The sequence below is a fragment of the Malania oleifera genome, chromosome 2, assembly GCF_029873635.1.
Source record: "Malania oleifera isolate guangnan ecotype guangnan chromosome 2, ASM2987363v1, whole genome shotgun sequence".
NCBI classification, from domain to species: domain Eukaryota; kingdom Viridiplantae; phylum Streptophyta; class Magnoliopsida; order Santalales; family Ximeniaceae; genus Malania; species Malania oleifera.
Window position 1 is genome coordinate 119,228,191 of NC_080418.1, and position 25,365 is coordinate 119,253,555.

Consider the following 25,365-nt stretch of genomic DNA (forward strand, 5'->3'; position numbering starts at 1 on the left):
TTCAGATACATTTTTCCTCTAGTAACCCAATGCATAAAACATAGCTGGTCTTAGCTTTCATGTAAAATTTTCCTTTTGATTTTAGATATATTTACAACCACTAAACAAGCCAAATGGTCTTTTCATTTTTAAAAGACTACTTCACTTATCTATAGTTTCTCATTTTGCTTGCATAATTGATCCAAGATAAAGGAACTATTGCTCATGCACTTTTTGACTGTTAAGTTCAACTTGTTTGTTCTCTTCATGGTCTTAAAATTTTGATCAACTCAAAAGCTCCAAAAGTATGGAAATTTTGATGGAAATTTCAATTTTGATGTCAATTTCGATTTCAATTTGAAAAACTAATAAAAATCAGTAGTAAAGCATGGAATTCCTTAATGAAAATTTAAAAATAATTAACAAACATAATAATATAAGTTTTAGGACTAATATATTACAAGTTAAATGCACCTATGTTGTGTATGAGGTGGAAAAGTTGTAATATAATGTGTATCAAACATATTTGCAAGGTAATGTACATTAAACATATTCAGTTAATACAAAAGGAATTCATAAATCATTTAAATATTATTTATTATACAAATAATGATTATTTAGACATGAATGGTTAACTCAAATGTTGTTGTAAGCTTATTTTTTTTGTAATTTCAAAAGCCCTTGTAATAATCTTTTATTTTGATAAAAAAATGAAATAAATTGAGAGAGCAATTTCACTTCGCTCCTAAATCTCTTATTTTGATTCCTAGGAAATTTCATTTTATAATTAAAATTTTGACAAGTTTTGCTAAAATTTTGAGATTTCGATAAATTTCAGATGATTTGTTGAAATTCTGAAAGAATTATGTAAGAAAGAAATCAATTGTCATTTTGATTTCAAGGGTGACGGAAACCAGAAATTTCAACGGAAATTTCAACAATTTCATGTTAAGATCATGGTTCTCTCTAAAATTACTAAAATTACATTCATGTATTTCGTCTTCTACTTACCTTGAAACCTCTAGATTCCAAATTATAAATCTTGTTCATATCACTAACCTAGATTCCACTCCATGTCCAGTTGACAATATCATCTGCGGACATACATCATGCCATCTGTAATGCGAAAAATTATTGTTTTGCCCAAGATTATGAAATTGGCCCCCATTGATCATCAATGCACACAATTATGAACTATCTTACGTGCACTTTGTGGGAGATTGGGTTGGCTGCCTGCTTGTCAAGACCAGGAGATGTGGCATGTCTCCCTACTCATCCAAGTCCTAGGAGGTTCTAAAGAATCTTGAGGCTGTGGGCTAAACTTAGGGTTCATTAAGGAGAGACTAAACCGCATTAGCATTTTCCTTGGTTGCTCAACTGTCATTTGTGACACCTATTCCCTTCTCTCTCAGTATGACCATGTGTCACCACCCCATTGTACAAACAATATCTCCCATTAGTTCAGACTTGACATGGCATTTAGTTGAGACTTGACATGGCACTCTCTCATTGGAGGATAATGGCCCACACATTTTTGTGTTTCCCCCAGAAAAACCCCAACCATGCTTCAGCTTGAAGATTCCATCCAATGACCAGAATCCCTTCACCAGCCACCTCTCACGCTTGAGCTTCCTACGGATTGACTAGCTCTCCTCTCTAGGCCCTCTCTAGAACATCTATTTCTTGTGTACAACACAAGCTCTCCTGCCCATTCAACAAGGCCCTTTAATACCTCTCATCTGGGATATCTTTAGTAAGCTCATTCGTCGCTAAGGCAAGTATAAAGGACCCAAAGCTATGCCTTGATAAACATCTATTGCAATTAAAATCCTAATCTGTCCTTCAATGGTCCTAACATGTGTGTGTGTGTATCCTTAATGAACTCTATAAAAACCTACAACCAGATCCCTTCTTTTATAGAACTCGTCACAAGACTTCCCTAAGTATCCAATCAAAGGCTCTCTATGAGACAATAATAATCATGTGCAAAGCCCTTTCCTTTTCCTTTAAATTTTTGTGATAAATAGATATCAGAAACCTCCCTAGCATAAAATTAAATTAAGCACAAGGATAAACTTTTTCCCTTAATTATTAACTGAGAATTTAGGTCTGGACAAGTCTGGACAAGCCTGTTACATCACAGCAGAACTGGAATTAAGAAAATTACAACTGAAGCCTTTAAGTAAAAAAACCCTAAGACTCCATATTAGAATAACAGTCATGTAAATAATAATAAATAATAACTCATTAATTAGAATCTAGTAGACACAATTTTATTCCTTTTCTTGCAAGTGGGCTTGAGGACGGGCCTTGGATCAACAGTAAGGTTGCTCCTTCATTGACCATTTGGTCATGGGTTCAAGTCCAAGGATACAGCCTCACTGCATAAAAGCAGGGCAAGTCTGTGTGCACCGACATTCTCCCTCTACCCTCACAAATTGGGGAGCCTTGAGGCCTGGAACATCTTCCCCCCCACCCCCCCTACCTTGTTTTTGAGTGGGCCTCAAAAATGTACCAAATCGGTCTATCCATGAGCCTGCTATCCATGCTACATCACCAGGATAGTGGGAACAGATCTAAGCCATCATCCTGGGCTATTGTGTGCCAAATGCCAAATCGTGTTGGGACTCAGGACCCACCAATGACATGACTGAGACCCATTATGAAGAGAAGAAAGTCTATGAAGGCAAAGAAAGGATTAAAGGAAAACTAGCCTTTTCCTCATTAATTCCAACTTTAGGCCTTCTACTTGGTTTTCATCAAATAACTTTTTAAAATAACTTTGCCACCGTTCTTTATATCTTGTTATTTAACTAGATGCCAATGCCATTGCCCTGACTTTACTTTTTTTGGTTGAGCTACTTTTTTTAAAAAAATATATATTTGATATCACCTAGGTCGGTACTACTTCCACTGTCCCTAGCAAGTTTCTCAGTCTTTTGTCCCTTTTTTAGTGCCTAGTTTAATACATAATTCATATAAGCTCTATATTTAGATTCACTAACAATTTTTTCCTTTCACAAAAATTTCCCTACATTTAGTTGTTAATTTTATACCATTTTTTAACTGCACGTGGGCATCCACATCCACCACCAATTCTCTTTGCGAATTGTAGCTCTTCATTTAGATATACCTAAAGCCTCACTTGCTATATTTCTAATACAAGTAGTCGCTTATTTCATTGCAGCTCTTCATTTAGGTATATCTAAAGCCTCACTTGCTATATTTCTAATACAAGTAGTCGCTTATTTCATTAAGTGTTTGTGCGTACGTTAACTTCTAACATGCAATTGCATTCTTCTATTATCTTATATTTTAAGTTTATTACACTTTCTTTAAGTTCTCATACCTAACGATGTCACACATGGAACAGTCAAACTCAAAGTGGAACAGCTCAAGTAACTGAACAAACATCTGATCATTTGTAAATTTTAAGCAAAGATGGATAGAAGTCCAAGGAGTAGCCTATCATTTGCAATATCAAATAGACTCTTTATAACCAAATAATTGAGTTAAATATGACTTCTCACATCCTATAATATGTGCACGCACACGTACATGCTTAAGTGCATAACAGAGGGAGAGAGAAAAAAGGGGCAAACTTGAGTAATATCAGAACCTGATAAATATAAAGTCTGGCTCTTATCGAATCAAAGAAAGTGAACATCCCATCGATCATCTCATGCTGCACATTCACCTCAACAGTATGCTGTGCTAATTCCTGCCAACCATAGTTGTCAAATTGAGATTTGAATCGTGAACTGAAATCCAAATTTTGAGAATCGATAATCAAATTGATTTGTAAGATTCAGTAAAAATTTCCAAATTCATTTGCAGATGACATGCATATATTGAATATATGAACAAGCAGCAAAATAGTATAATACATTTAAATTTTGGCAGATAAAAAAGATCATATTTTACGTGTATTTTTCCCTAAACAAATGAAAAGGGAATGAATCAAGAAATATTAAATAAAAAATGAATGTTATGCCCTTTAAAGGAAAGAATTAAGAAAAAAAATAATAAACCTAAAATATGATAATAATTGAACAAACTACTAAAAAAATAAGCTTTTAAAATCTTAACAACATAACAAAAAAAGAGTTACCACCCGTAACCGATGAGTGTTCTGCCCCCTCTTGTCAATGGCAGAATACTGCTCCTCCAAGAGTGAAAAATGGTTTTATGAAGGATACATTGAGACCTCAAGTTCTATTTCCTCCCCTCTTTTAGCACAAAACTAATGTAGGGGTAATCAATAAAAATAAAAGCCATAGAAAAAAAAATACTGTTTTATAGTTTATGCCTTATTGTATTATAAGTTTGCCTTTGGAGAGTTGGGTACTTTAGACTATACCTTGGGGCTTTTTAGGCACACCTCAACTTGCCTCAATTGTCTTTTGAAAGATTGACTGTGACTGAAAGGTGTGACCTATCCCTTTCAGTAATGTAGGCACTTATCCCTCCACTTATTCCAGGATACCATATATCACGTCCCATGTATATGAGATGAGGAATGGGCCAGGGATACACTGTCTTCTGCATATCAAATGCAACCAAAAATGAGATGAGAGATAGGATATTATATCTCATCCTATCCCCCTTCATCCTATCAACTGAATGGAGCTTTAGGTTTTTAAAATTATTTTTATTTGTTTTCCCAGCGTTTCAATAAAAAACTTCATATATTAATTTTATTTAGAGTTGAATTGGATATGAAATTATGTGGACATCAACTGATGCATGAGTTTACAGTTTCTTTATCAGAGAAAAAATTCACTAAAGGGCAGCAAGGGGATGCCAACACAAGTCATTTACAAAACAAAATCAACAAAATCCAGGACAGCCTGGTGATCTACATTGCTGTCTCCTGAACATCCACATCAACTGGTTGCATGATTTTACTCCTTTTTTCTTGATAAGAGAAGAAATGGCACTAAGGTGATGACAAGTGCCAACTTAGGTACAAAATGTCATTTACAAAACAGCAAATCAATAAAATCTAAAACAGTTTGGTGATCTACATTGCTATCTCCTGTATGCCAAAACAAAAACCACTTTAGACTACTACCTTTCATGATGGGTGAGGTTTCTATTCCTTCGAAGCCTCTTCCATTTCTTTTTATACACTGTCCAAAAAATCATGTGACAGGTATGTCTAATAAGCACAACCACCATCCAAGCCCACAATTCAAGAATAACTGAATTTTTGAAAGCTCGAGATAAACTCATCATCACAAGAGTCACCTCTCACAACTCAGTTATCAACAGTCAAAATCCTCCCCCAAGCTGCCCCCAAACAAAGAACCTAACTTTACGGGGATGAGCAGCTTTCTGAACAGTTTTCCAGGGAAAAAAGATCATCCCTGCCAACACATCCTTCTTTTTTATCACTTTATATCAAGAGTTCACCTTAACCTAGTGTAAGGACCTAAATCCACCTCCTATGGCAAATCCAGTCTTCTATATACAAACCGAAAGAAGCTTGAAAAATGCATCAACTTCCCAATCTCAGACATGCCAATCAAATTTTATACTCCACACAGAACCACCATCAAATTTGTTGTGCTATAAGAATATCCATATTTTGGAAATTTCACTGAAATTCTGATGGACGGATTTCAGGAGGGCTTGAAAGGAAATCAAGTTCTGATTTCCATTTTGCAAAATTTCAGCAAAAAATTTGGAATTTCAATGGAAATTTCAGAAATTTAAAAGAGAAATTGAAAAAAGGAGGAAATTTAGGGGCTTTTCATATTTGTTATTTTTCACAATCATCTATTTTGATAATTGCCAAAGTTTCATTCATAATTTGCATAATTTATGATAAGTTCTCTGGTGTTTCTTCAAATCTACATTGAAATTTATAATGAAACTGAAATTCCATCAAAACTTCCATAAAGTCAGGCCCTTGAAATCTTCATTGAAATCAAAATTGTAGTCCTTGGCTATAACTAACCAGCACATCTTTATACTCATCCAGCCCATAGACTCAGGAAAGACAATCTTCCAAGGGTTTAGTCTCATTATTTTTCAAGCCAGGAAGCCATCAACTCTTCACTATCTACAACAAAATCAACATAGTGCATTATAGCTACCCTCACTTTCCTAATCCTTCTCCATCCCCACCTGAACACCACAGCATAAGCTTCCCTATTTAGTAGTCAAGCCATTCCCATCAAGCCTGTATTCCACTTCCACAACCCCCCACATGTTATCTCTCTCCATCATGAAGCCCCAATTCCACCTCCCAAGGTCTTGCTGAAAGAGTCATGGTCCTTAATATTCAAGCCTCCTCTCTTAATGGATTTTTTTATCACTTCCATCTAAATAGATGGTACTTGAACTCTTTCCCCATATTGCTCCCAAAGGAGTCATTTTTGCAAATCTTCCAATCTCTTCACATCTGAGCATAGCATGGAGAAAAGAGACATAAATCAGACCAGAAGGTTTGAGAGGGTACTATTTTAACAAGGGTGAGCAGCCTCCCTTGTTTGGAAAAGAGTCTAGAGTTCCACCCCAGAAGATTCTTCTCAAACTTCTCTACAATGGGGTACTTTTTGAAAGGTTGGCAGGATTTTACACTTACAACACATCAAACTATCAAACTAGCTAACATCATCATGAAGAACATATGCTCTCTTTTTTACAAGACAATCCAACCAAAATTTTACATATTTTTTGGCAAATTCTTCAGGTCTTCCTCCTTTTTATTTTCTTCTTTGTTCTCACCTCCCCCCACCACCCCCCCCCCCCCGGCGCCCCCTTTTTCTTTTTTATTTTCTTTTTCATTCCTTCCCCATTCAACTCCTCTCCATGCAATCATCACCCACCTACCAGACCAAAGGAAGTTTTATGAAAAAATTGTCCACAAACCAGGGCTTTGACCAAACCACCTGCTCACTCTTGGCTAAAAAGGTGGCTAAAAAGGCTCGTGTCACCTTACGCAAAATTGAACAAGTCGAAAACCACTACACTGTTAGGACATTTAACAGCTTCTTTGTAAATGAAGCATCCATCATTCATTTATATGCATCGTACCCCAAGTTCATTCTTCTTCATTTCATCATGTTTGTTGTATTGTTCCATTCATAGGTCCCAGGCCCTTTTAGAATGCCCTCCTCCCTCCACTTAAGTTAAGAAAAAGAAGCTTTGCTTGATTGAACAAACATTGTAAGAACCCAACTGACACCCCAGTCATAATGCCACCCATGTTTTTTTTCTTGCTTTCACGGCAAAGCGTGAAATATTATGTATTTGAAGAATAACATTCGAAGTGAGAAAAATAAGATCATAGATGTTTACCAATATAATTAGCAATTTTTTTGCTGGGTGACCCACCCCCCACCCCCCCCCCCCCGCGGGGGGCGGCAGGGGGGAGGGGAGAGGTGGGAAGGGGATGGAAAGGCAAACCACAATGTGTGAGAGAAAGAGCTTTCCTATCACTAGGCTCCTCAAAAAAGTTGAATGTGCAGCTGAACATATAAACATGCAGCAGTAAGTTTTTTGAGTTTATACTTAAAAAATAAACAATCAGGAGAACATATGAGAATATGAAAATAAGTTGTAAAACAGCTTCTACCTGTGAAATGCATAACCAAAAAAAATTCAAATTGAACGTGAACTGCATATGCCAAACCACAAAAACTTGGAAATCTAGTGCACCAGAAAAAAAAAAAAAATTAAATGAAGCATAAAAAGATGACAAAACCTGTTTCAGTGCCATGATAAATGGGTCAGTCTTTGTTAGAAATGGTGCCACTCGAGGTGTCTTCGACAAAAGTTCCAACAAAGAATGTATATAAGATGGGTTGACTGCCAAACTACTATCGTCAGCAAAGATCTGAACATTTTTTCCCTGGTGGCCGTAGATGTGCCTCTGTGTGCAAGGAGACAAAGCTATATCAATGAACTTAACCCATTAAAAGGGAACCACCTAACAATATTGCAGATTAGCTTGGCTGGAAAATTTGCTTGTCAATTCAAAGCATCAACGGTCAATGCATGCCAACATGAGTCGTAGTCTATTAAAGAGTCTTTTACCTGATTCTATGAATGATTTTGCGCACTCATGCTCAATTTATACATACATACATACATACATATATATATGTATATATATATATATATATATCAAGAAATGACCAAAAGTCAAAACTTTTAGTTAAGCTAAAACTTGAACCAGACAATTTATATCAAGTATTTGAGTAGCACAAATCTTTTTTAAACAATAAAAATATTGTGACTAAGCCAGCTTTAGCACCACCACCTCTCCACTTCTTTGAGGGAGCTTGGAATAGAATGGCAACTAAACGTACCACCACATGGTCCACATCAATGTGGGTCTCCCACGAACTTAAAGAAGCTGCTGAGATTTTGAAAATTTTCTTATTTCCCTTCAATTTTTTTCCCTTTAATTTTCATATTTGCCTGAAATATCTTATTTAGTTTCATTGAATAAGAAGTATTTCAATTGCTTAAGATAATTTGAGTTTTCTTAATTAGGTGTCTAAATCAATGTTAGAAGGTGAATGCGTAAGGCAAGGCATTTTAACCCTTAAGAGGTGATGCGTAAGCCTTAAGGTGTCGATGTAAGCCTTTGAGAATTTTATTTTTAGATAAAAATACATAAATAAATTACATATATTTTAAAAATTAAGAAAAAAAATAAAAAAGAAAGCATATAATGTAAAGAAATTAAACATACTTTGCAAACAACTTGTTAGCCACTCAACATATGCTAACATGAATTCAAGATGTAAATCATGACGAGATAGCTATACTATTACAAAGTTCAAATTATTTTCTTGATCTAAGATACAACTCAGTTATTTTGGAAAGATTCAGGTTCAATAAAAACATGTAACTAAAATTTTTCTAGCCAAATCAAACTTGAGAATCACAACCCAAAATGTGTAAGCCTCAACTAAAAGGGCGCAAAAGGCATGCATTTTGTGCAAATGCGTAAGCCTTATTGTGTCATGCGTTAGCCTTTTTGGAATTTGGCATTTTAGATTGAACCTCAAGGCATGGCTGCCTTGACGCCAGCCTCGATTAAGCCTTTTAAAACATTGGTCTGAATTCCAAGGCTCCAAGGCCTATAAATCTCTCTTGTACCGAATTTGGAGTGTTTTTTTTTTTTTTTTTTTCAAAATCACATTTTCACAAAGCATGCCCTGGGCAATCTTATTGTGCACCGAAGCGGTATTAGAGCCTTTTGTGTTACTGACACCATGCCCTACATTGATTAAAACCAAGCTCCCCTCAATGAAAACTATAGTTCAAGCCTTCAAGCCCGCCCCAAACTGACTCTACGTGAGCCCAAACTCTCAACTAACCCAAATTTTTGGTTTTAAACATGCCATTTAAGAACAATCACAACTCTTGCATTCCCTTAATTCATCCTATGCAGCAACAATACCATCAACAGATACGATCAACGGAATTTCCCTTGTCATAGTATAATACAGAATGATCCATCCCCATCTATGAAGATCAAAAGCAGTACCTCTCACTAATTCTCCCAAACCATGCTCACAGAGATTGTCTTAAGCCATATAGAGACATATTCAAATGACAAATCAACATGTACTCTCCGTCAGAAAAAAACCAGAGGTATGCTCAATGTAAACATCCTTGAAGAGTACTCCATGCAAAAAAAGCATTTCTCATCTAACTAATGCAATGGCCAATTAAATATGATGGCAACAGCCACAAATAGATGCACAGATGTAAAAAGATTCTTGACCACATGGGAAATAACGCCTTAGTAGTATTGGAAACAAATGAGAGTATACCCTTTAGCTGCAACCTTCAACTAACCAACAACACCCTGAGGTCAACTTTCACTATAACACCAATTGACAACCAGTAGTACACTTATCATGAGGAAGAGTAATGAATTCCCAAGTATCATTTTGTAACAAAACCACTGATCTCTTCTTCCATAGCAGATCACCAATCAAACATAGCTTCAGAAATGTAGGAAGAATAATTGACGATAGTGAGGCAAAGGCATAATATGAGGTTGAAAATTGATTGTAGAAATCAAAATGAGATATGGGATGAGTTGTGTAGGAGTGTTTACCTTACGAACGATAATTGGAAGATCTAATTCATTAGGAGCCATGGTTTAAAATAATGGAAACATTCAAATTAATGGCTATGGTTGCAGTCTAAAGGTCGCGGCCATTGCAGGTAACGAGTAACCATTTCCATGTCTACGAATTCATTTTTCGCATTAACAAACTTGTAGAAAACACACAAATTCACATGTTTGACACCATAACCTTAAATACTAATGTTTTAAATGAATTTTAGTAAATTTTAATCAACCTACATGCAACATAGATTGCAACTACTAAATGTCAAGGTGGGTTTCAAATCGCAATTGGTGAGAAAAGCCCTAACTTGGTTAGCTTTCACAACCATATACAAAGTTAGATTTATACTTTATAAAATAAATACTAAATTAGTTAGAAAGTTAGACAATTGAAAATATAAATCATATGACAAAGAAAATAGATAAAATAAATTCAAAAGCTCTACATCACCAAGTCCACATTATACAAGCTCATATGAACTTAAATACACAAAATGAAGTCCCAAATCCTTCCTTGATAAGTTTAACAAAGAAAAAAATTCATAAAATATGGAAAAGAAAATCCTACTGTGCTTTAGTGGATCCATGGCACACAAGGTTCAACGAAATTTTTTTTTACCCCCCTAAAAAGCATTTGAATGTATTCTTATATATTGTTGAGATTTTAAATAAATGAATGGCCTAAATTGAAGATAGGTCTCTCCCTCTATTTAAAATACAAATCGAATATATTCTAATCACCATAATACCCTTACCAACTCTCACTAATTAACATACTAACACACTTAATAATAACACTAAAAGACTAAAATAACCTTTAACACTCCCCCTCAAGCTAGAGCATAAATATCATATGCTCCTAGCTTGTTACAAATAAATTTAACACAAGCACCCCCCAAAACTTTGGTAAACAATTCAGCAGGTTGTATATTGGACTTCACATTAGTGGTAATAATGAGCTTTTGCACAAGTTTCTCCTGAACAAAATGACAATCAACTTCAATGTGTTTCATTTGCTCATTAAAGACTGGGTTGGAGGCAATATAAAGAGCAGCTTAATTATCACATTGAGAATGTGGAAAACCCAATTTTTCCATCATGTTCTTTCAATCAAACAAGTTCACAAGTAGTGTGAGCCATAACTCTATACTTTGATTCAGTACTTGACCTAGCCACCACAATTTGTTTCTTATTCTTCCAAGAAACCAAATTACCACAAACCAAGATACAGAACTTAGTTGTGGATCTTCAATTGAAAGGCGACCTAGCCCAATGTGCATTTGTATATCCCTAAATATAAGTGTGACCTTGATCTCGATATAAAAGACCGCTCATGGGTGCACCTTTGAGATATCTCAAAATGTGAATTATTGCATCCCAGTGACTTGTCCTTGGAGAATCTAGAAATTGACTCACAACACTCGTTACAAAAGATATGTCCAGCCAAGTGATCAAAGATAATTCAATCTCTCAACAAGTCTCCAGTATCGTCCAGGATAAGGTAAAAAATCACCCATGCGATCCATGGGTGCTAACTTACTGCTTGATCCATGGGTGTATCAAGCGGTTTGGATCCCAATAATCCAATTTCATCCAATAGATCAAGGACATACTTCCTCAGTGACAAAACAATTCCCATACGTGATCCAGATGCTTCTATACCCAAGAACCAACGGTCCAAGATCTTTGCTATGAAACTTAGTCTGTAGAAAAAGTTTTAGACCCTGAATACCTCCATCATCATCACCTGTAATAACAATATTATCCATATACACAACATGAAGGATCCTACCTGATGAAGTATGACGATAAAACACAGAATGATTCACTGTGCACCGTCGAAGACCAAACTCAGGTACTAAAACACTAAATTGACCAAAGAGATTGTTTTAAACCATATAGTGCCTTCATGAGCCGACAAACTAAGCCTAACTTTCCCTAAACAACAAGCCCAGGTGGCTGCTCCATATAGACAAAAGGCATTCTTCACATCTAACTAATGCAAAAGTCAGTGACAAGTGATAGCCATGGAGATGAACAAAAGTACTAATGCAAGTTTGGAAACCAGAGAAAGTGTCAAAATAATCCAAACTATACTCTTGAGTATAATTCTTAGCAACAAGACGTGCCTTCAAACGAACCATTGAACCATTGGGGTTGATTTTCACAGTGTATACCCAGTGACAGCCAACCACAAACTTGTCAAGAGGAAGAGATACTAAGTCCCAAGTACCATTGTCCTGTAAGGCATTCATCTCTTCAACTATGACATTCCTCCACCCAAAGTGAGCTAAGGCTTCCGAAACAGATTAAGAAGGGCATAGAGCAGTGAAAAAACAATAATAGGAAGGTGAAGAGGTCGTACCAAATATAGTTGGAAGTGGGATGTTGGGTACATGTTCTTTTTCCTTTCCGGACAGCAATGAGAAGATCAACATCATGGGTAATATGATCATCAAACGGGGAAACCAAAGGCATGGTAGTAAAAAACTAGGGGAACTCTCTTCCTTGCAGCCACCATCGTGAATACACCTGCAAATTACAACGATCGAAACAAAGAGGACTCAAACTACATGGAGACACAAGTGACTGATTAGGCAAGGATAGTAAACTAAAATCTAGAAGATTAGGCAAAGGAATAGACTCATTGAGATTAGAAGCACTCAAGGATTGGGTGTAGTAAAGTGTACATTCAAAGAAGGTAACATGTGCAGTAAGACTATAACAACGATATCCCTTTTGAGTACATGAGTCGCCCAGAAAGACACATTTTATAACACGAGGATCCAACTTATCCACCCCAAGAGTTAGTTGATGAACAAAGGACACACAACCAAATATATGAGGAGAGAGAATAAAGGTGAATTAAGGAAGGAAATGGAGAAGGGAATTTTACCACTAAAAACAAAGGATAGCATCTTGTTGATCAGATAGCAAGTAGTAAGTACAGCATCACTCCAAGACACTTTAAGTACATGCATTTGATAAAGTAGGGTGCAAGTAATGTCAAGGATATGTTTATTTTTCCTCTCTACAACCTCATTTGGTTGAGGAGTGTGGGCATAGGATGATTGATGAAGAATACCAAACTGAGTCATATAAGTAGTGAATTGCATACTAAAATGCTCTTTAGCATTATCACTCTGAAGTATTTGAACGGGAAAATTAAATTGAGTCTTCATTTCAGAACAAAAGGCACAAAACATAAGAAATAACTCAGAACGATCTTTTATTAAATATAACCAAGTCATACTTGAATAATCATCCACAAAGATTATAAAGTAACGGAAACCCAACTTGGACACAACTCTACTATGACCCCAAACATCAGAATGAACTAACATTAAAGGGCTTGCTGCCCGTTTATTGACTCAGGAAGCAAAATGGACACGATGATTCTTTCCCAATCAACAAGAGTCACAATCAAGACTATACACAAAACTCAAATTAGGAACTAGATGTTTCAACTTTTCCAAAGGATGACCAAGGCAACAATGAATTTGGAGAGGTGTAGCAACAACAATGCAGGCGGTAGAAGGAGACACGACTTAAAGTGATAAGTCCACCAGCTTCACACCCTCCGCCAATCGTCTTCCTCGTCTTCAAATCCTGAATTGCCAAAAAATCAAGTAAGAATATTACCGAACAATTCATGAATTTAGTAATCTTGCTAAAGGACATAAGATTGAGAGGAAACTTGGGAATGTACAAAATCGAAGGAATAGAAATAAAAGAAGTGGGATTTATAGTCTCAATTCCCTTGAAGGCTATGGTGGATCCATCAGCAAGAGTAACACAAGGTAAATTTGCAAGGATACTGAAGAGTAGACTAGAAATTAGGTATACCTCTGAAATGCTCAGTGGTAGCTGAGTCTATAACCCAAGGACAAGGACGAGAAGTACTAGACAATAGGAATCCTGTGGGATTACCTATTTGGGCAAAAGATGCAATGGGAAGAGAAGCTTGTTGTGACGCTTGATACTACTGCAACTTGGAGTACTCTTCCTTTGATATAGATACAATATGTTGCCCCTCACTTGGCCCCAAAGGTGTGAAGTCGATGGAGGCTACACTGGCAACACGTGAAGATCTACCATGGAGATCCCAACACTGCTCAATAGTATAATTACCTCGTCCACAATGAGTGCATTTGTGAGGAGTGCCTCTAACTCATCCATCTCTACCACCACGACCGCTTGAACCACCTTAATAACTTTTGCGGTTGTTTGGTAAAGAACTAGAATTACCCTGTGTGGCAAAGGTTGTCCTCTTAAAGCCAGATGCAAGAGCAGGATAATGTGTGCCAAAGGAAGCACGAAGGACGCGAGAATAAATATCGAAAAATGATGGCAACTTTGCACTACTAAGTATCTGGGACTGGATTGCCTCAAATTCGGGTCTTAAACCAGCTAGAACCCAAAGAGTTGTCATCTGCTTTTGCATCTCACGAACATTGGCAGTTATACGCTACACAACGTTTAGCTCCTCATGAATACATTTCATTTCTCCAAAATAACCTGCAATAATCTTGTCTCCTTGTTGTAATTGAAAGTACTCCTAAGATAAATCATATATACGTGAAATGTTACTAGAGTATAGAAGCTTGGCATAATCCCAAATCTCCTTGCACATATCTAGATGCACACAAATATGTGCAATTCGAGGCTCCATTGAAACCCACAAAAGGGAAACAATCAAAGCATCTTTTTGAATCCACACTTCTCTTCTCTTCTCATCAAAAGGATCAAATTTGAGCAAGTAGCCATATTTTCCTAATCATGATAAATGGACTCAAGTAGCCTTAGAGCATTGAACATAATTCTTTCCATCCAACTTTTAAGTTGTTATTTGTGGCAATGATGAAGGAAACATGTTTTTGGGATTCATAGACTCCATCTCAACACTCACAAACTAGCAACCACGCCAATATCAAACAAGGAGAATAATTAAAAATGATCGGGACAACCACAAATGATGTGAAGCACCGACAACCACAGAGCCTTTACGAACACCGAACAACAATTAATGGATTACCACTAGAGCATGGTCGAAAAAGGTTGGATCTTTGAGCAAAAAACATGCCCGACAACTCAATAATATCGTCTAGAGAAAGAATCAGATCATGCTGAAGGAAAAAAACTAGAAAGAGTTGGATGGAATCTCTCTCACGGGCCAGCGCATGGGGTAGGGATTGCAGGAAATCTTCTAGGGCATTGGGGCACGTGAGGCACTTTCCGGCGATTAGTTTTTGTAGGGTTAGGCTGTGGAGGGTTCTGTTTCAGACTATATGGTTGGTTTTGTGAAATTATGAAGAGTGGATGCTATATGGTCTCTCCCTCTATCTATAATACGAATCAAATACATTCTAATGACCATAATACCCCTACTAACTCTCACTAATTAACATACTAGCACACTTAATAATAGTACTAAAAGGCTAAAATAACCTTTAACACAAACACACACACACATATATTATCTCTAAAGCATGGTTTTAAAACCCTAACTGGTGACCAACCTAGTGAAGCCACCGGGTCGATCAGACTAGTCAGACCAGTCGGTCAAACCGGTGGTCGACCTAGTGTATATTTATATAATAGATATATTAGAAAAATAATCTCTTTCCAATCTCATATAAATATTTTATAAAAGACTAATTAAAGTCATTAGCTAACTAAAACTTAGATAATCTAGTAACTATCTATATAAAAATTTGTATTTTTTCCTTATTTTTTTGAAAATATTCTTAAAAGTTATTATTATATTATTATAATTTATTTTTATCAATATTTATATGATTGCTTGATGTTGTGTATTTCTAGTTAAATTTATATAGATATATATAACTTAATCTGTTGAAATACAAAATAAAAAAATATTCTAGCCTAGTGGCAAGGAAGGGGCGTCCCATGGAGGTCATGGGTTCAAGCCCACAGCATGCTCAAATGGCAGCAATTTTTCTCTTTTTCAGTGAGAATTTCTCTTTCTCAATGAGTGGCCGGGTTAACCGGCCTTTGACCCCGGTTCAGACTGGTTCATGCTGGTTCAGGCTGGGTTGGACAGGTCAATACTGGTTCGCCTCATTTCTGGTTCTAGAGTGCTGATTGAACAGGCCTGGTGACCAGTTTCCGATTGAACTGGGCCAAACCGGCCAGTCTGGTCCAAGTTTAAAAACCATGCACTAAAGGTTCAAAAGCATCAAAGGGGGGTTTGGTTTTGCGATCAAAATCTGTTACAAAACCCAGAATGAGGTAAGTGGAATGCTATATTATATATATATATGTATATATATATAAACTACATCAACAAGAAACCATAGCAAAAGAGAAAAAAATGTAAGGAAAAGGCTACATTTTACCCCTGCCATGATCCTGACTTGGAGACCCCAATCCTTCAAAATCTTGACTTGAATTTTCAAATTCAGGTTTTTATGCACAAAATCTGCTCAGACAGCTTAGAAACTCAGTTTGGGAGCCATTGAGACAAGAAACTAGCTGAAAGAACACGAAAAAAATGGTTAAAAGACCATTTTCTGCCAACTTGGGGGGTCCAACGTCCCATAACAGACATTATGGACCATAATGGTTCATTACACAGTGAATTTTCTTACTTCCATTAAATCGGTCCATAAAGGGCTCATTTTCAACTAGATTGAAGGACAAGGGAACAGTTGGTAAAGTAAACCCATAGTCAACAACGAAGTCTGGTGATGAAATTGCAAAGTATACATCTGCAAAGGTAGAAGATGGATGACCAGAAGAAGCAAGACAAAGGTACTAGGGAATCAGTAATGGAAACGAATCATGAAAAAACAAAAGCATTTGTGGTAGTGTAATAAAGAGTGGACTCAAAGAATTAGCAAAAACAAAAAATCTATTCCTTGCAAGACCATGATACTGATAACTTTTTCGAGCATGAGAATATCCCACAAGAAAGATTTGATCGCACAATGATCCAATATATCAACATTCAACACCCATACAAGCTGATGTAAAAAGGAAGCATGTCCAAATATACATGGAAGCATAAAAAATATGTGTTCATGAGGAGACAGACCAGGATGCACAGATTTCATATCAATGACAAAAGTAGGCATCCTGTTGGTAAAATAATATGAATTGTCTCATTCCAAAAGGTTTTCAGGAAATTCAAATGAAATAATAAAAAACGAGCAACTCCATGAGATGCTTACTTTTTATTTCGACAACCCCATTCTTTGAGGAGTTTGAGAACAAGATGATTGATAATCCAAGCCAAAACAAGTCATAAAAGTATAAGAAGGTGTGAAGAAATACTCCTGAGCTCTATCACTATAAGTATACAAATAGATAAGAAGAGCTGAGTCTTATTTTGAGCACAAAACACACAAAATATGGAGCATAACTCTGAACAATCTTTCATTAAATGAAGAACAAATCCAAAATAAAAACCTAATAAAAGCTACCTAAGAAATCCCCTTTTTCAAACCCTTTTGATCATAATTAATAGAGCACTGCAAGTTCGCTAATTCCCGCTGTCTGTTCGCCTTTTACTGCAATCAAAAGGACTTGTACCAGGTCGAACAAGCCCAAGCCCATCTTTTCCGTCAGATGTTATGCCTATAGGTCCTTCCCATTATGCTCTCCCCAAGAGAAACATGGGTGGACAAATGACCAGCCTCAGTCTACATATTCACCAGCCTCTCCTTGAGCATTCCACCATCCTCAAAAATAGAAACACGGACTTAACCATCCAGCAGAGACGGAGGCATATAAGAAATATCCCCCAATAAATCAGAAGATTTTGAACATACCCAAAGTGCTTGTGAACTACATCTAAAAGTGAACTTCTATCACTAAAAAAATCACAATCTGACACACTCTCACCATCATATGCATCACCCATTTCTTTTTTCTCCTCAATATGATATTCCTCACCCACCTATTTGATAATTCTTCATCTAAAAACTATCATCGCTATTTCTTTTCAAAAACTTGCCCCTGCATGTCAGATCCATTAAGATTATTAACATAAGGATACTTCTTTTTCCAATCCCTTTTGCCCCGAAGTTAGACAAGGATAAACCTTCGAGATGCTTCCCCACCCTAAAACAAAAGAAAAAAGCAAAAACAAATTGTTTCCATTCCATCTCATCCCTTACTATGTCAACATCAGCCTGATCACAGATTGAATTTCACTGTTATACTGTGGCAATGTGCATATAAGATAATCTGCCATCCCAAATCCAACTCCACGTTGCTTGAAAACCAGAAGAAAAGAATACTTCACCTAGTCCTACTAGCTATGTGACATGCCACACTGAGCCTCAACTCCAGCTGCTTCGAAACAGGTTTCAACCTCCAGAAAAGACACTGCCAGTCAGTATACACATCAGAATTCGAGGTCGGATTCTTTCTAACCCAGGAAAATTGAAATAGAATGCCACGTGTTCCCTGCCTCCTGACACAATTCAAGTCTCTAACAAATTCAAAAGTTGAAAAAAATTTTAAATTATTATTTCCATCTTCATTTTTATATATTTATGCAATATCTTATTTAGTTCATTTATCCAGGGTAGGAATTATTTCTGTCATTAAGGCCTTTAGAATGATCAGACTTTCCAATAATTAGTTATTTGCTCATGCATCGAATTTTGGAGTAGCTTTTGGGAGTTGAGAAATATTAATTTTTTCCCCTGCAAAGTGTTCTTCAGCCATACTTGTTCTGCACCTCTCCTTTCTAAAAGCAAAAGTTAGGTTCAAAGCATTCGGCAACTTGCTTTTTTGAGCTTTCAAGAAGCTAATTTTTAGCTTTTGGAGGGAGCTTTAAAAGAAAATAATTTAAAGCTTTTAAAGCAAAATGCTAGAGTTGTCAATGAATTTTCATATTCCATGGGTATTCTCAACTTTCTACAAATATTACCAAGCTAAAAATATTCACTGAGGGCGGGCCTTGACCCAATGGAGGTGTTACACTCAACCCCAAGGTCATAGGTTCAAGTCATAAAAACAGCCTCTCCAATTGTAGGGGCAATGTTACACAAACCAAGATCTCCCTAAACCCCTTATATGGCATCAAGAGATTTTTTTTTGGATCCTTGAATTTGAAATATTAAGATTTAATAAAATTCCAATATTTTCAAGTCCTTCATTTAAACACAACATCAGTGGAAATTAAGGGCCAAGAAAGCCTACCCTGTAAAACTTCAAAGGAATATAAAATGGTAGGTTCCTCTAATAGCAAAGAAATCTCTATTAGTCCATGTAAAAATTATTCAGGGTAAATGCCAATATGAGGCCATCATATTGTCCTTCAGGCAACTTATTCCCACAATAAGAAGGAAAGATACTTCACATCCATGGACCAAATCTTGGCATGCATAGTTGTGTGAGAAAACACCAAAACATAAAATCATAAACCTTACCGCAAGACTCTCGGCTACTAACTTGACACTTCTGATAATTGAACTTTCACTCACAAAATGTCTGCACAGAAAACTTTACCCTCAGTATATGACCATGAAAAATAGAAAAAAGTTACCAGCTGTCAGAGCAACAGAATTTTAAGTAACCTGACCTTCTATCAGACAGACCCCCTGTGCTCTCCAAAAACTCGGACGCAGTTGAAAGTTCAGAAAGGGTGGCAGCTGTAATTCTTAGCCTGGAAAACTGTTCATGCTCCCAGGCTACCTACAGCAGGTCAACAATATCATTACCTGGCCTAAACAGTAGAATATAATAACAAAATCAAAGTGAAAGCATAGCAAGCATGTAGCAATTCAAGAACTGTTCCAGCAGTACTGATAAATAAACAACGTAAAAGAAATGTTAACTCAGTACCTGATTGACAAGGAAGCCACCAGATATGTTTTTCATTTTACAATGAATTAACATATTCTTTTTATAATAAAAATTTGGCTAATAATGGACTACAATAATTGAACTTGAATTGGCGAGGTTGTTGTACATAATGAAAACAGCAATGTCAAAATGTCCTTTTGCTTAAATTCATTGCAAAGTTCCTCCTTGCATGTGTGCCCCTCTGGAAGGGCACAATAAAAGACAAGAAAAACTAAGATAAAGAAGAAAGCATGATAAACAAGAAAGAGAAAATTAGGACTGAAATCCTACTGCAGTAGTTTTAACACCATTCAAAATATAGCTCGAATACACTTGAGCATAATTATCTTTTCCATTGCAGCTATCATCAAACATCCACATTACAATCTATCTCATCAAATTCATACATTAACATTAACCTTTCTTATTTTTCTCAAGCAATGTTCAGAGAAAGTTCAGATAATAAAGTGCGTTGATATGCACAATTCATGTATACTTACTCGAGGATTTGAAATATTTATTTTCTTGTGTTTCAAGCCAACTTTAACACCCAATTCTTCTGCTGCATTAGAAAAACCCTGAACAGCAGTCCATATATGTCAAGATAGAATGTAACAATCAAAAGTTAATGCAATTTGACAATATTAAGGAATTTTATTCACTCACATCAAAAATTTGCTTTATTAAGGCATTTTCTGGAGGTTTAGACACGTGAATCCATAACTCATTGTCCCATGAACCAATACTATTCAAGCAAATAGCATAGTCAATATTTTCACGCACACGTTGATCAAAACTCCGAAGCCACTGCAGAATCACAAGGCCGATATTTTATATAGACAGGCATGTGGAAAGAAATTAAATTTCAGGCAGCAGCAGAAGCTCAGCACCTTATGAGTTCCATTGTAGTTATAAGGTCCACCGGAAGTTAGTCCAAAAAGTATATTGTATCTTCCCCTAGTCTTAGGATTTGCATAAAGAAGAGAGAACAACCTAGCTATTTCAAGCAATGCAGCAATACCACTCCCATTGCTGTCACTTCCAACTGATAATGCCTGCAAACAGAAAAAATGTCCAACTTCAGTGTAATCATATCAGTAGATAGATCTATAAAACAATAAATAAATAAAATTACACACTGGTGCAGCTCCGAATGTGTCATATGATGCCACTACAGCAATGGTTGGGAGTTGACTTGAATCTCCATCTGCCTTCAATCCTGGCAACCATCCCTGTCACAATTCAGAAGAATTACTCAATTAACCAACTAATTTTAAAAGTAATAACAACAACAAAGTACAAAGAACAATCTTAAGCGTTCATGTTCTTAGAAAGCCCAAACAACAGTTTCCCAGTTACCATGCAGACTGGAAAAATAGCTGACATCAAAAAATGATTTTGTTTTAATAAAAGAAGAAATTTATTAAGAAGAAAACTGAGAAAAGCAAAACAGTACATGAAAAAGAGGATAAGACATTATCCTAAGCCCCAAAAACTAAGAAATAAAACAAGAGTACAACAAAGCTTTCCGATCCCGCTAAATAACAGTTAAACACAGCCCTTTAAAAATCCAGGCACCAGAAAGCCCATAAAAAAGCAATAAAACCTATTTTATCCCAAATCAGGCCTAAGGCAGAGATATCTGCAACTATTATTTGCCAAAAAACTGCAAAGGATAAAATCATTCAAAGAACGTCATGATTTTACCCAATGATGATCCAGTTTAACTTTGTTCTAGCCACCAATAATCTGCTTCATCTAAAATGATGAAGATTTCTTCGTTGTGTTTTCAGTTTACACGATAACAGTATCTTATTTCCAAAAATTTCTAGGTAAATCTGAGCAAATTTCTTACAAATTCAAGGATGCTAGAACCTAGTAAACTCAACCATACTGCCCTGACATGTGAACCTGTGAAGCAGTGGAACAAAATTAATTTTGAAAATGCTAAGAATAGCCTTCTCCGTGAAAGGCTCAATAAGCACCATATAGACACAAAATCAAAGTGCTACTCCAGTGTGACAATGTTGTTCATATTATAAAGATAATCAACAACATTATTATAAAGAAAACAGTTTATCCAAAATTTTATTGCAAGAAACTGTATGATTCACAAACACAAAAACATTAGAATCTTTATTAAAAAAATATAAATTCAATAGAATTATGTAATACTACCCTAAAAAGAGAAGATAGGCATAAATAAGCATCTTCACACTGAAACTATGTCAACAAGAATTAAAAATGCAAGATCTTTTAACCTCCAGATTCATTTTTTAGATAGTTGCATTGTAGAATAAAAGGATATATTGTAAAGGCATATCCAATACAAATATGCATTGCCATTGATAAAGAGACATTGACCAAATTTTAGATGTACAGAAAATACAAAGGACTGTCATGGTCCTCCAAGTAATTCATGTGTATCAAATGGACACTTCTTCCTTGTATATAATTTTTTCTAATTTATTGTCACGGCCTACAAATAAAGAATTGAGTTCAACCTGAATGTTTGTGATGGTGGGAGATGCCATTTTCTTAGGTTCGGGTGCTGAAACAACAAGCTTGTATCTGAAACATTTAACACAAAAGATGTGAAATAAACTCATAATCACAACATCATTGCCTCATTAACAACTTAAAATAACAGAGAACAAAGAGAAAAAAACCAAAAAATTGCATAGAGAAGAATGACAATGAGAATCATGTCCAAAGTATTTTATAGAACTAAGAAAATTGGTAAGGAGTTGGTCAAGTCCTGGTGAGTGGAGTGTTTGAAATTTGTAAAAGGACGGAAGGGATTTTGTTTTATGAAGAGATTGCTGTTTGTTAAGGAAAAATTTAAAAAGTTGGAAATCATTGGTGTTTCGAGACATGGGGGTTAAAAGAGGGATATTATGCAGGAAATTGATAGTTCAGATATGTTGGAAGGCAAGGATTCTTTATGTGAGGAGTTGGTCAGTAGAAAAGTTATATTATTAGATGAATTTGAAAATGTCATTTTCAAGGATATTTTCAAGGAGATTAGTTGATGACAAGAAAAATAGGTCAAAGTGGATGAAGATGGAAGATTGTACTACTAGGTGTCCCTTCATTGGGGTGGGTATGGGTACAAGGACAAGCTTTATTAAATAATTAGAGATTGAGGGGTAGTTTGTTAAGGATTACAAGGCTATTGTGGGGAGAATTAGGATTCTTTAATATTTATTTAAAAGGTGTTCATAGACCTATGATTGAAGATTAGAGTCACCAGTTTTTTTAGTTAACACTTAGATGCTAGAAAGGCCATTTGTGGAGGAATTAAGGAGGGTTGTGTTTGAGTTGGAAGGAAACAAGGCTTTAGGGGTGGTTTTACCATGGTGTTCTTTCAGGGTTATTGGGATGTGCTTGTGATCTGGAAGTGTGTGATGAACTCTATGCTAATGATGTGGTAGGCAGCAGTATTAATCCCACTGTCATTACCCTTGCCCCGAAAGGCAAATCTATTAAGATAAGGGATCTTAGTCCTATAAGCCTAGTTACCTGTGCTTTTGTGGGAGAGCATCAGGTTATAAGTGTTGCATTAGTATAGCTAATGAGGTGGTAGATGGTGCTAGGAGGAAAGGTAGGGCTGGTGTGGTTTTGAAGTTAGACGTTAAGTCTGTAATTGATTATGTTGGAAGTTTCTTGATAGTGTATTAGATAGAGTGTTTTGGGACTAGGTGGAGCAAGTGGATTAACAGTCGTCTTTCATTTACAACCTTTTTTGCCTTTGCAATTGTGAGCACAAAAGATGGTTAAGAAGAACTAAAGGAATTAGATAGGAGGCCTCGTCACCTCCTTTTCTTTTTACCCGATGGCAAATGTGTTGAGGTGGATGCTCAACAGAGAGGTTTATAAATGTCCTATGCAGGCTGCAGGGGATAAGGGAGGGGTTATATGATATGTATAGATCTCTTTTACAGTTTTTAGAGAATACCATTTTTTTCGTGACTGAGGATATGGATTTTTTTTATGAACAAATAATTGTATTAAATGAGAAAATAATACAACAATAACAACAACAAGCCTTTAAGTCCCACTAGGTGTAGTCGACTACATGAATCCTTTTCCACCAATTCACCCAATCGTGAACATTTTCCACCTTCAGCTTAAGAGCTGTTATATCCTTCCTCATTACCTCATTCCACATTATTTTAGGTCTACCCACCCCCTTTTTAATATAAAAAATAATAACTCACTCCTCACAGTGGCGCTACTACTTCTGCGTTTCAAATGCCCAAACCATCTAAGTTGGCCCTCCCTTATCTTGTCTAGAGCTGGTGCTATGTATAGTTTATTGTGTATATATTTGCCTTTGGATTTAATGTTATACCACTCATCCACCTTAACATTCACATTTTGGAAACTATTACTTTTTGTACACTTTGTTTCTTAGTTCCCCAACATTCTGATTATAGACGTCTTATAGAATTTTCCTTAAAATTTTAAGGGTATTCTACGATCACACAATATGCCTAATGCACTCCCCCATTAGTTGAGAAAAGTATATACAACAAAAGAACAAGATAGAAGGAGAAAAACAAAAGGATACTAGGAAAAGAGCAGCTCGGTGCACAAAGCTCCCACCTACGCAGGGTTCAAGGAAGGGATGGACCACGGTGAATCTATAGTACGCAGCCTTACCTTATATTTTTGCAACTCCACTAGATGAGAAAAGAATATACAATAAAAATAGAGAGAAGGAGAAAAATAAAACAAGGAGAATAAGAAAAGGGCAACCCAATGCACAAAGCCCCCACGTATGCAAAGTACAAGGAAGGGGTGGACCACGATGGGTATACAGTATGCAGCCTTACATTATATTTTTGCAAGAGGCTGTTTCCACACCTCAAACCCATGACCCCAGGTTATAACTTATATGGCGACAACTCTACCATAGCACCAAGGCTGCAAGAAAAATAAAACCAACTAGAGATCACAGGAAAAAACAAAAACAACTCAAGGACACTGTAAATATTCCATAGAATCATGTCAAAATAAACCATTTGCCAATACCCATAGCAACGCAATAGACACCACTCTTTGCTCCAAAGCAAATTGTTAGTAGCAGCCACACCTTTGAACAATCTAGCATTCCTCTCCAACCAAACACGCCATATAATAGCTAAAATAGTGCACTACTGCAAAGCTTTCCTATCCTTATCATAGCCAAACCCCCTCACCATAATATTACAAACGGCTTTCAATGTCAGCACCAATTTTTGTCTGGGGTAATGTGGCAAATACTGGGATGGAGGAATGAGAAAAGGACAAAAAGCAAAATTGCCTTTTGGAGGGAGAGAAAAAAAAAACACTAATAGCCTAAAAAAGAGAGATGGGTTCGGGAGTTTCATTATGCATAAGGAAGATGTAAGACATCTTACGAAATCCATTCTACGAACAGTTACCATCATTGATTGGATGCTTGTCCTAAAGGAATA

At 36.2% G+C, this 25,365-nt stretch overlaps 1 protein-coding gene across 1 annotated transcript in view; it reads right to left on the reverse strand.

Annotated features, from left to right (window-relative positions):
• The window catches only part of LOC131149818 (uncharacterized), a 55,820-nt gene that overhangs the window by 1,003 nt on the left and 29,452 nt on the right, over positions 1-25,365 (reverse strand). Inside the window, exons 5-13 of the mRNA XM_058100584.1 lie at positions 22,408-22,474; positions 21,043-21,135; positions 20,794-20,958; positions 20,570-20,710; positions 20,404-20,481; positions 19,641-19,753; positions 19,489-19,549; positions 7,694-7,861; positions 3,599-3,700 (exon numbers count right to left, since the gene is read on the reverse strand). Of these exons, the coding sequence (XP_057956567.1) occupies positions 3,599-3,700; positions 7,694-7,861; positions 19,489-19,549; positions 19,641-19,753; positions 20,404-20,481; positions 20,570-20,710; positions 20,794-20,958; positions 21,043-21,135; positions 22,408-22,474 (988 nt within the window). The remainder of the gene's footprint in view (positions 1-3,598; positions 3,701-7,693; positions 7,862-19,488; positions 19,550-19,640; positions 19,754-20,403; positions 20,482-20,569; positions 20,711-20,793; positions 20,959-21,042; positions 21,136-22,407; positions 22,475-25,365) is intronic.